This window comes from Triticum dicoccoides, chromosome 3A (assembly GCF_002162155.2).
Source record: "Triticum dicoccoides isolate Atlit2015 ecotype Zavitan chromosome 3A, WEW_v2.0, whole genome shotgun sequence".
Classification (NCBI taxonomy): Eukaryota; Viridiplantae; Streptophyta; class Magnoliopsida; order Poales; family Poaceae; genus Triticum; species Triticum dicoccoides.
The window spans coordinates 461,888,993-461,900,917 of record NC_041384.1 but is presented as its reverse complement, the minus strand read 5'-3'; the positions used below and the strand labels follow the sequence as shown (position 1 = coordinate 461,900,917).

Sequence of the window (11,925 nt, the reverse complement as noted above, 5' to 3'; positions counted from 1 at the left end):
CTGCTACATCGGTGGCGTCCCGGAGTAGTAGCTGGCTAGCGAGTAGCTGCGGGGGGAGTCGCTGCACCGGCGATGTGGCCGGGGCGATTCCGTGGCTGCTACTAGCGAGGTGTGCCGCGTGGTGAGAAAGAAAAAATAAATAAAAAGATGGATGGGTGGATGGCAGCTGGGCCAGGCGGGACATGCAGCTGACGGAGGCGAACGAAGAAAACGCAGAAAACGTTCGCTTTGTGTTCGTCTCCAACCCAAATCTGAGTCAAATTTGGGACAAAAATTTGTCCGAACAGACACAAAATAAAAATGAATTTTGGATTGGTCTATCCATCTTTTCCGCGCGGACACACGGACGGATTGCCTCGCTGTGTTGGAGTTGCTCTTAATGCATAGCTGCTGTTTTTTTTAGAGAAATGCATAGCTGCTGTTGGATGTACATGAAAACTACAAGTGTGGGCGTCTCCGTGTGTGCGTGTGCTAGATCTGGAGCTTTTTTTTCACTTGATGGCCGTTGGATGTGTGCCCGCATCTTACAGCGTGACTGCCTGAAGGCAAGTCACCTTATCCCCGTCCCCGCCTACCTCTCGGCTCTCAGCATGGACGCGGCGGAGAGGAGGCTAGCTCGCGTCACGGCTCACCTCCTGCCCTCCTCCTTCCCGCTCGCCTCTGCCCCTCTCCTCGCGCCGTCCCCCGCTGCTGCGTCGTCGTCGCCCGCCGGAGACAGCTACCGGCGCGTACACGGCGATGTCTCGTCGGAGCCTCCGGAGTGGCGCGCCGCGACGGACGAGGATGGAAAGGGATTCGTCGACATCATCTACGAGAAGTCCGTCGGAGAGGGCATCGCCAAGGTCAAACATTCCTCTCCTACCAACACCCCTGTAAAATTTTGGGTTCCAAGTAAACACCGGCCGGCGAATCGAAGCTTATGTCACACACACAACATTCTAGCACTACATTACTGTATTTAATGGTTTGACTCATTGCATTTCTTGTTCAAGATCACAATCAACCGTCCTGATAGGAGAAACGCATTCAGACCACTGACTGTCAAAGAGCTGATGCGTGCCTTCAGCGATGCTAGAGATGATAGTTCGATTGGAGTTGTCATATTGACAGGGAAGGTAAGGCTTGCCCCTTCTGCTAGAGGAACAACAATATTTTATCGTTTTGTAGTTCTGGTCATGTTGTGTTGTATATGTACGAATCGATGTGGACTGAATCTTACTTTGATCTTTTTGGTGCACAGGGATCCAAAGCATTCTGTAGCGGTGGCGACCAAGCCTTGAGGGATTCTGATGGGTATGTTGACTTTGATAGCTTTGGCCGGCTCAACGTTCTAGACCTCCAGGTCAGATATGCATTCCTCTGACATTTTGCACAGGGTGACCTACTTGCTTACGGTACAGACGAATTGTTATGCTATGGCCTATTGGTGTGTTAGTATTGCACTGTTCAGCGTCATTTCTGTATCAAATGATTTTTAACTCTGAGCACATCAGCTAAATCATTTCTCCAGGTACAAATTAGGCGCCTTCCAAAGCCAGTTATAGCAATGGTATGAGCACTGCCTTCGCTATTATTTCATAATCGGTTTTCTTTTATTATCCAACATATTGGTCCTGTTGAGTATGCTATCAGGTTGCTGGTTATGCAGTTGGTGGTGGACATGTTCTGCACATGGTGTGTGATCTAACAATTGCAGCTGACAACGCGATATTTGGGCAGACTGGTCCAAAGGTGTTTCTCTGGCCAAGCTTGCTTCTTGCTTCCTAGTATGCAAATTGAAATTGTAGATTTTACATAATAAATTATATTATTGCCAGTTTTAAATCCTGTATGAAAGAGCAGTCTCCTTTTGAAGTTTATACATGTGGAACTTTGCTTGCCTTCTTTTTGCAAGGAGTTTTGCTTGCTAGTGTGCAACATGATTTTCTCCACAGAACCTTAGCATCTACTCCCTCCGTTCTTAAATATAAGTCTTTTTAGAGATTCCAATAAATGACTACATACGGAGCAAAATGAGTGAATCTACACTCTAAAATATGTCTACATACATCCATATGTTGTAGTCTATTTGAAATGTCTATAAAGACTTATATTTAGGAACGGAGGGAGTACAACGCTTTTTTATGCACCCCTGATACCATGGGTGCACTTCTAGTGAGTTCTGACAAAACATAACCAACGTCAATTTCCGGTAAAAAAAACAACGTCAAGACTGACAACTTTGTCTTCACAATAGCATATTTGGATAAAAATCAGTAATCCACCTTTTGTAGTCTTACTCAGAGTTCAACTAAATTTATTCTTGAATTGCTCGGTGGAAGTCAAAGCTATTGAATGTGGTTACCGTTTACTTATGAACCTGGTTGTATAATAAATGAATAGATAAATTATTTTGCTTCACTGAAGCCCATTTTAATGATTTATAATCAGGTTTTGATTTGTGATATATGTAGAATGACTTGGTGTGCCACTCTAACAGGTGTTATGCACGCATTTTTCTATGGCTTCCTCTATTCAAATTTGATTATATTTCCTTTTGTCCTGAAGGTGTATTACTTTAATATAGGAAACATTAAAGTTTAAGAAATACGTGCTCACAGGTTAACATAAGTATAACATATTGATTTCAGCTTCTTCTACTTTTTCTCCTGTTCATTCCTGTTCCTTTTTCTTTCTTTCTATAAACACTACCAGTTTAAAGTTTACACGTAGCTTACTTCACATTTTCCCTCTGTGATTTGCATGACAGGTTGGAAGCTTTGATGCTGGCTATGGCTCTTCCATCATGTCTCGATTGGTAAGCTACCATACTAATCTGGTTGCTTCATGTTTGACTAGTGATCAATTGAGATGCCCATTCTCTTTGTTCTTGTTAAGAACATACAACAATTATGCCCCACGCTAGCTGCCAAGTGGGGAGTGAACTCTACGTCAAGCACGACCATTACTACCGTGGAACAATTTTGGTCACTTTTAGAAAATAGCAGCAGTGCTTTCTATCTCATTTTATCTCTTGTGGACAGGTTGGACCAAAGAAAGCCCGCGAGATGTGGTTTCTGTCACGGTTCTATGCCGCTGAAGAAGCAGAGAGAATGGGACTCGTCAATGTAGTTGTACCAGTGAGTGCCCGAATTATTGATTGCAGAAAATAAAACTACTTATTAGGCAGTTGTCTGCTACTTTCATCTAGGATGCAGGTTGCAATATGCCCCAGCTAAGGTGCTTATGAAACCATGTACTTGATATATCCTTTGCATATGCAGCTTGCTGATTTGGAACACGAAACTGTGAAATGGTGCCGGCAAATCTTAAGGAACAGTCCCACAGCCATTCGGGTGTTGAAATCTGCACTCAATGCAGCTGATGATGGTCATGCTGGTCTTCAGGTACTTAATTTGTGGAGTGTCAAAAAGTCAAACGAATCATGGTCTTGTTCAACTGGTGATGGGATGTTCCTGTATGTCACATACACACATACTATGTCCTTATAACTAGTAATGTAACGGGACTTGTGCTGCAGGAGCTCGGCGGGAATGCGACATTGATCTTCTACGGTACTGAAGAGGCCAAAGAAGGAAAGAATGCGTACATGGAACGACGACGCCCTGATTTCTCAAAGTTCCCCCGGAAACCATGACTTCCACTTGATGGTTTCATCATCTTGTAGTAAATGTTATTGGATCTCTTCCCCTCCTCGATTTGTAAGAAGAACTGTTAGAATAAATTCGAGGCATACCGTTGATCATCCGAGGACCAAGCAATCACACGAGTACGACACCGAGATTTGTTAACGAGGTTCACCGATATAGCTACATCCCCGGGGCCTGACTACGGGCGCTCCTCCCCGTGACACCGTTACAATACCGCACTCCGGCCGCCTGGGCGCCGGCACACGCCACCCGCGTGCCCGTGCTATTATGTTGGCATAGGTTACATTGTGTGTCTACCCCCGCTATATATGAGAGGCCTATGATACAAGTGTCCTACTAGGACATGACTCCATATCCTATGTAAACATAATACAACTCCTAGTCCAACTGTAACCTACCTTGTACACTATATTCGACACAACTCTAACAAACTTTACCTTGGCGAATATTCTCCACCACCTTGAATTCGTCAATGTGTCAAACTTCCATGTACATTGGACTTAAACTTATCCCATGAGTACCGATGCTACTCCAAAGACTCCATGTAACTCCACCAGCAACTTGTAGTCCCTTCTTTTCTTGACCACAGTCAACAGTCGAGCGAAATTAAGTTCCACATTACTCTAGTTTGCGCTCTCAACTTCCAGAGTATTCATCCACGACATCACACACTGACCTGCGTGAAAGTGAACAACTCACATATTAGGTGTCACACATAAGAGTTATCTGAACTCAACATCACCGCTCCTTTCTTGACCGTCTGTCTGAAACTTGAAGGAATTTCACCGTTCCTTGTCGTCATCCTGAGTCAAATTCGCAGTTGTCTCACCACATGTATGACCACCAGAGCCCTGGCCCGTCTCCATGCCCCGTGCATACCGCACGCCTCGTCGCTATTACCGCGTCGAGCCTCCGCTGTCCCGGTCGAGTCTCAAGGGTCGCGAACCCACACCACTCAACCCCCACTGCAGAGTACCACCGATCATCACCGATTGGTGACGAGTTTCACGCTTCTATCAGACCACTGGGCTCCAGTCCGAACTGCGTGTCACTCACTTTTTTCCCGCTTGCTGAATAGGCTTCGATTCCCTGGATCCTTACATCATAGCCCCTCAATCCAGCTCCACCTTCAACATGACTCTATGGTAGATGATCAATCCACCCCTGCGCCTCATCGACTTCAAGCTCCGTGTATACACCACCTTGAATCAACCCTACGTCATAGTCTTGTCGAAGTCACACAAGCCCTCTGGGCCCGTGCCGCGTGTTTCCACGCCCAGAAGTCAGTCACCAAAAGCATCACGCGCCTATATCGTCGTCGCCGATCCCAACACCGTCTTCTGTATCAACCGACTCACGTCGATCCGTCAGACTATCTAGTCCAACCAAGCCGAACTTCTCCGACTGCATGACACGCTCGAGGCTCCCAAATCGTCTTCCGTGAATTTCCATCCATCACATGATAATTTCATCTGAGCTGGCATGACTTCCCGCAACGCCTTCAAGCATCCCTGTCGCATCAACAATCTTTCACTCATGTCTGCCATAACCCAAGGTTTCCAGTTCCACAAACTTCTCCACCTCAAACCTGACACCCATTGACGTTCTGGTTCTTTGTACGGCTGACTTTGTGAAAAATACGTGAGCAATCTCCCTGTGATGCACAAGTACACGACAGAACATGCGTGTACTACTAGCACTTGCGACCAAAAACTTTTGATCTTCACGTGTAGTAGCTCTAGCTCAACCGGCTGTTGCTTTGTCAACTCCTGCTAAATCTGATGGATTCCAACGTGATGAATTGTTTCCATCGCCAAATTGATCTGTCTCCTGCCTTTCTGTGTCACATGAGGACTCGATCCTTCCTTTTTTTGTCTCAAACAAATCTCACCTTGCCTCGCATATCCAGCAGCAGTTTTCTCGTACAGATTCATAGCTTTCCACACCATACAGTAATGCAGCCCTGCCAGCCTCCGTAGTCCGTACGCCCCCGTGCACGCCTCCACCAGGTCAGCCAGGCTTGACCAAACAGCCACACATGGGCCACGGGCTCCTGCCAGGCCGCTGCTTAACTGGACCTCACGAACGCTGCGCCAACGCGCACCAGACCAGCCGCTTCCAGGCGTTGCATCAATCGATCCGTCAACTGCTTGCGCCATACGATGCTGCTACCCGATCTCGCCGAGAACTCTGCCGGCTTCTCGTTGCTTCTTTTCCGCCGCTGTCCGATTATGCTGATATCCACAAACGCCGTCCACGACGAACGAAATCAACACACAGTTCGGCCACCTCTTGATCAACACAACGACCTCCGAACAACCTAGCTCATGATACCACTTGTTAGAATAAATTCGAGGCATACCGTTGATCATTCGAGGACCAAACAATCACACGAGCACGACACCGAGATTTGTTAACGAGGTTCACCGCTATGGCTACATCCCCGGGGCCTGATTACGAGCGCTCCTCCCCGTGACACCGTCACAATACCGCACTCCGGCTGCCCGAGCGCCGGCACACGCCGCCGGCTCCCCCGCGTGCCCGTGCTATTATGTTGGCATAGATTACATCGTGTGTCTACCCCCGCTATATATGAGAGGCCTAGGATACAAGTGTCCTACTAGGACACGACTCCATATCCTATGTAAAAACAATACAACTCCTAGTCCAACTGTAACCTACCTTGTACACTATATTCAACACAACTCTAACAAGAACCCACACATCTGCCATCTCGCGTGGATAGTGCGGACATTGTTGTCATCTACAAAGTGCCGAAATTTTGTTGACAATCTGTTGCTGGAAATGCAGTTTGTGTACACGAAAGAAAATGCCATATTTGTGAATATCATTGCAATGTAATATATACTTACTATTGAAGTACATGTGGAATGCTCCATCAGTTCGGACTTTTGGGTGAACTCATTGGTTTTAGAAACTCGTTGGGTGAACTTGTTTGTGCATGAAACTTTACATGGTATTGGCTACTGCGTTTGCTCACTCCTATTCAGAAAACACAGATGTGAGTGCCTGTTGTGCCCACCTTTGAGGCAAGAGTGCCTGCATGTGTGTGTGTGTGGGATTCGGACTTTTGGCTGAACTGGTTGGTGCATTAAATTTTACAATTACATGTTTGTGCCTAATCAGCCTAAGGATGTGGTTCGCATCAGCACTGAAATAAAATTTAGATGGTATCGAGAAGTGCTTGCAGTTTAGGCTTAAATTTTTTCCTCATAAAAGTAAGTTATTCTACTTTGTGCTGCTCATGAAGTTGAATCTTATTTCACCAAATTGTTTGGCTACGAGCGAGGTCAGTTTCCTATTAGCTACTTGGGGATTCCGATCCATTATTGGAAGCTTTGTCATGTGGATTGGAAGTATGTTGGAGAAAGCAACTAAACAGTTGGAAAGCAAATCCCTTGCCCTTATCAGTTATGTGCTTGCCAACATGAATACATGATTCTATACATGGCGTCCTACTTCCAAGTGCCAAAAGAGGTACTACAAAAGATGGATTACTTCAGGACAATATGTTTTGGTATTGGCAGCGAAAAAAAAGAAACATTGGCTCATTAAGTCGAGTGTCATATGCTGCACAAAAGATTGAGATGGCTTAGAAATTCAAGATCTAGATGGCAAAACATGGCGCTCTTAAGTAATTGATCATTTAAGGTTCTTACTGAGGAGGGTGTGTAGCAAAGAGATTCAAGATCTAGATGTGAAAACATTGCACTCTTATGTAACTAGTCATTTAAGCTTCTTACCGATGACACCACTGCTTCCATCGCCCTTGCCATGGGATGTTCATACGCCTCCTTCCCGCAAATATACCTCGGTCTCCCTCCCTCTCGCTCCGACCAAACCTCTCACCAATGCTTTCAACCCCCTAGTAGAGCGTGCTAGGAAACTTCTTACCGGCTGGCGGGCCAAACTTCTCGATAAAGGCGATCGACTCATACTCATCTCCACGGTTCTGGATTCAATCCTCACCTACTTCATGTCTGTCTTTCGCATCCCAAAGAAAACAATCAAATCTTTGGACTCGCTGAGAAGGGGTTTTTTTTGGGTAGGAGAGGATGCCTGCTCAGGTGCTCAATGTCTTATTGCTTGGAAAAATGTCTGTTTACCAAAAAAATCGGTGGTCTTGGGCTTAAAAACTTACGTGTTCAAAACAACTACCTTCTCATGAAATTTGCAGCTAAAGCTCTCTCCACCGCCCAAACACCCTGGCTTGAGTGACTTGATCTTCAACATCCGAACGCCTTAGTATCCCCTCCACTACAAACCTCCTTCATGTGCCGCACCATTTCACAGCAAATAACCACTCTCCAAAATATTTCCTTCGTGCTCACAAATAGCGGCTCACATACTTATTTTTGGTTAGACACGTGGCTCGCCCCTCAACCACAGCATGGCCCTCGATCCTACTGGCCTTGCTTTGGATGACTTGGACAACACGTAATGACATGGTTTTTAGATCAATAGACCAAAGCTCTGTAATAACCTTGAGGAACCTTATTTCTGCTTTGGACCTTTGGTCGCATCGTCTTGTGAGTTCACAAGACAAGGAGGACGTCTTCTCGTGGCATTCCTACCTCTCTGCACGTTGCACCATGCCTATATAATTCTGTACTCACTGCCACAACAGTCCTTTGAGTAATATATTCAGGTGGGGGAGCTCCCTCCCGGCGATTCTAAAAAAACGAGGAGGGTGTGTGGCAAGGTATCTTACGTAACAAACATGTGGGCTCTAAGACCAAGGTGAACCATGTTTTCTTTCGATTTTGGGCATTCGATATAAAAGACTCACATATTATGTTCTTAGAAGAACTTGGCTAGGTAACGCCCCCTTGACAGCTGTCGGTGTCAAAACCGGCGGATCTCGGGTAGGGGGTCCCGAACTGTGCGTCTAAGGTGGATGGTAACAGGAGGCAGGGAACACGATGTTTTGCCCAGGTTCGGGCCCTCTTGATGGAGGTAAAACCCTACGTCCTGCTTGATTAATATTGATGATATGGGTAGTACAAGAGTAGATCTACCACGAGATTAAGGAGGCTAAACCCTAGAAGCTAGCCTACGGTATGATTGTTGTATATGGAGTTGATTAGCCTGGCCTCAGTTTATATAATGCACCAGAGGCCTAGGGTAACAAGAGTCCTAGCCGAATACACCGGTGGGGAGGAGTCCTTGTCTTAATCGCCAAGTCTTGTGGAATATTCCTTGTATGCGGCAGCTGTCCGAACTGGCCCATGAGTATACGGCCATGGGGGTCCTCGGCCCAATCTAATAGATCGGGAGATGACGTGGTGAGTACCCCCTAGTCCAGGACACCGTCAGTAGCCCCCTGAACCGGTCTTCAAGTTATGGATGCTCCTCGATTCTTCCGAACTGTTCTTGATCTTCGGTTGATGGTCTTGAAAACTGGTTCAACAAATCTTCTCATCTTCGATCTTGAGGATCGCCGAAATGCATTCGGTGAGTTTACACGTCGGGTATCCGAGGAGCCCCTTTAAGTTTCTGGCCTTTATCAATGCCTTGTTATTTTTATGCCACACCTCGGGTTTGAAGTTGTTCCCGGGCGGCAGCGTCCTCTTGCGTCCGAGCTCCAACGCCGGACTGCATTCAAGGTATCTTTTGCAGCCGAGCACCAACGCCGGACCGCTTCCCAGCTCTAACGCCGGAATGTATCTGAGCTCCAACGCCGGAATATGTATCCGAGGTGTCATATCACCTTGGTTCAAAAAAGTTTGAAGGAGTTTAGCCGAGCTTAATGCCGGAAATGCTCTCTATGGAGCCAGCCACTAGCGCCCGAGCTTTATGCCGGACTGCTTCCGAGGTGGTGCACCACCCCGAATGTGGGCTGATTTTTGTGAATATTTTTTATTGGTGCAATTTATTCTCTGCCGAGATATATAGCCAGTAGCCCTCAAGGTGTGTATCGGTCTAAAACCCGAGATGCACCTGAAGGATGACGTAAGACTGCTGATCCTAGTAGCCGCTGAGACTCAGGTTGATTTGCAAAATCGGCCTGAGGATCAAGTCCAAACTCGGCAGAATACTTCGGGACACTAAAAGCGGTGTGCTCAGTCCTCGAGGCTCAGGTTGGGTGCGGCCGACCAACCTGAGGATCAAAATCTCCTCGGAAACTATATTGCACATAAAATTTTCTACATTGGACAAGCAATGCAGTAGCCCCCAAGACACTGGTCGGGTGGCAACACCAGATCAGGGGATCGATGTGCCCCTTTAATATTTGTAAATAATAAGCCCGAAGCCCAGTAGCCCCCGAGCCTTAATGCGGGCACGGGTGGCCGAATTAAGGATCAATATCCATAGTAAAATCACAAATTATGTGTAATGACTCTATGTATCCAAGTACTTTACGTCATTAATGCTCGGATCCGCATTGTACAAAACTTTGTTTGACCGACCATCGGCTTCCACCTCCTCGGCCAGTAGCCGAGGAGTGTTTGTCCTACTTTATAAAGCCTTTATGAGGGCAAAGATTTACAACAAACAAGGCAATCTGGCCATACGGTTTTATAAACAAAGGTACGCAGAGAGTTATATCACTGTTTACCAGAAGAAATGTCTTCCAAAGAAAATAGTCCCGCTATCGGTTCCTTTCTTTGGTTTGTCATGCTAAGCATGATCATTAAACCTCGGCTCTAATGTAAGAGCAAAATATTGAGGATTTAGTTTGGGAGGCCAGTTAATAGCCCCCGGTAGTGTTCGGCGACAGTCGGGGTCAAGCCGTAAACACTTCGGCCAATGTTATGAACGGCCCATCATTTAACATAGTCATCGGATCGCTGACCAGTTTACGCTTATTGTGAAAGTCAGTTTTCGGCTTTCTCCACTGAGGTGCTTAACCATGTGAGCTGGAAGCACAATCGCAGTGGTTCTCCCTTTGCACGCCTAGCCGAACAAAACAGAACGTAGGAAGCAAGTGCAGGAGCCGGACAACCCAACTATTGACCGAAGACACAATTCGAAACCGATGCATATATAGCAATATCTGAGAATGTTTTTGCCGAATCCCTAAAGGTGTCCGGCGTTGCACTGCGAGACTAATGCTGGAGAAGCGCAAATAGTTTTAAAAGTGCCAAAAATCTTGGAAAACCAAGAAACGTCAGTAAAAACATGACGTCCGAACAATATCAAGTGTTCGGTGCCAATCCGAAAGTTGGTCTGAGAAAAAAGAAGTGCTTCTGTCGTGCTTTAACATGATACATCCTATCTCAAGACTTCGAGCGGGTCAGCCTATGGCTTCAACCTCCTATCCCGAGGGCGGAGTACTTCTCATCAGGCCAGTTTAGCAAACTAAACTCTAGCGGCTTTGAGAGAGAAATTAGGCTCCCCGGCTAGTGACCGCACACTGTGTCGAAAAAGGAGTGATAAATAATAATAAAACTTTGCAACGACTAAGAAGAAGAACACTTATTATAAAACGGCTCAAATAAACTTAAGAGCCCCCAAGTGACTTGGGTAGAGGAATGATTGCATGTACCGAAGTACTTATATCATATCTATGTTCAACCGAACTTTAAACGCGTCTTAACTGACCGTCAACTTCTCCCTCTTCGGTCAAGGACCGGAAAGTGTTATGTACTCCATCGGTCGAGAATATCGACGGTGTTTCCAATAACCAGGCAATCAGGCCATAAGGCTGTAACAGACAAAGCGCGCTCAGGGAACTTATGCTATATTACCGTGAAGTGTAAGAAGAATCTTCGAAGAAAATAGTACCCCCACCGATACCTTTCTTCGGTGCTCATTGTTATTATGAGACTTGTGCAATAGATTTTTTGTACTCATGAGTTCCGTTGTGTGCCGACCATCATTGAAAACTATAAGAGCGCTAGCTTTCGGCTTCACCCAGTCTGAGGTCCGGCTCGGTTGACCCAATCGTGACAATCGCAGAGGTGCTCCCTTTACTCCCTAACCGAACAATCAGGAACGTAGGGGTAAACACAGGAGCGAGGCAACCCAGCTTGCAAATCACTTAAGTCAATATGGTGCATATTGTGGCATAATACACGAACAAGGAACGAAGCCGTACAAGTATAATCATATGCAAGAGGAAATGCTTCATAAATGAAGCCCCCAAGTGAATTGGGTCTTTGAATTTGTGTGTCACAAACAAAGTTTAGACAAGGAAATTTTTTACAAGCAACTTTTTTTCAAAAAAGTATAATGCTTGGTCGAACCGAACACAAGTTAGAAATTAAAGCTTTGAGCATGAAAGCGACTTAGCTGGTTAATGTGTTCGGTA

General features: G+C 46.0%; 1 protein-coding gene across 1 annotated transcript; it reads left to right on the top strand.

Annotated features, from left to right (window-relative positions):
* Positions 1-494: 494 nt before the first annotated feature.
* On the top strand, positions 495-3,777 carry LOC119268568 (1,4-dihydroxy-2-naphthoyl-CoA synthase, peroxisomal-like). Its single transcript, XM_037550225.1, has 9 exons — positions 495-842; positions 993-1,115; positions 1,241-1,342; positions 1,511-1,549; positions 1,633-1,731; positions 2,750-2,797; positions 3,024-3,119; positions 3,264-3,386; positions 3,521-3,777. The coding sequence occupies exons 1-9, from the start codon at positions 510-512 to the stop codon at positions 3,635-3,637; spliced, it is 1,080 nt and encodes a 359-aa protein (XP_037406122.1). The 5' UTR covers positions 495-509; the 3' UTR covers positions 3,638-3,777.
* The last annotated feature ends 8,148 nt before the right edge of the window (positions 3,778-11,925 follow it).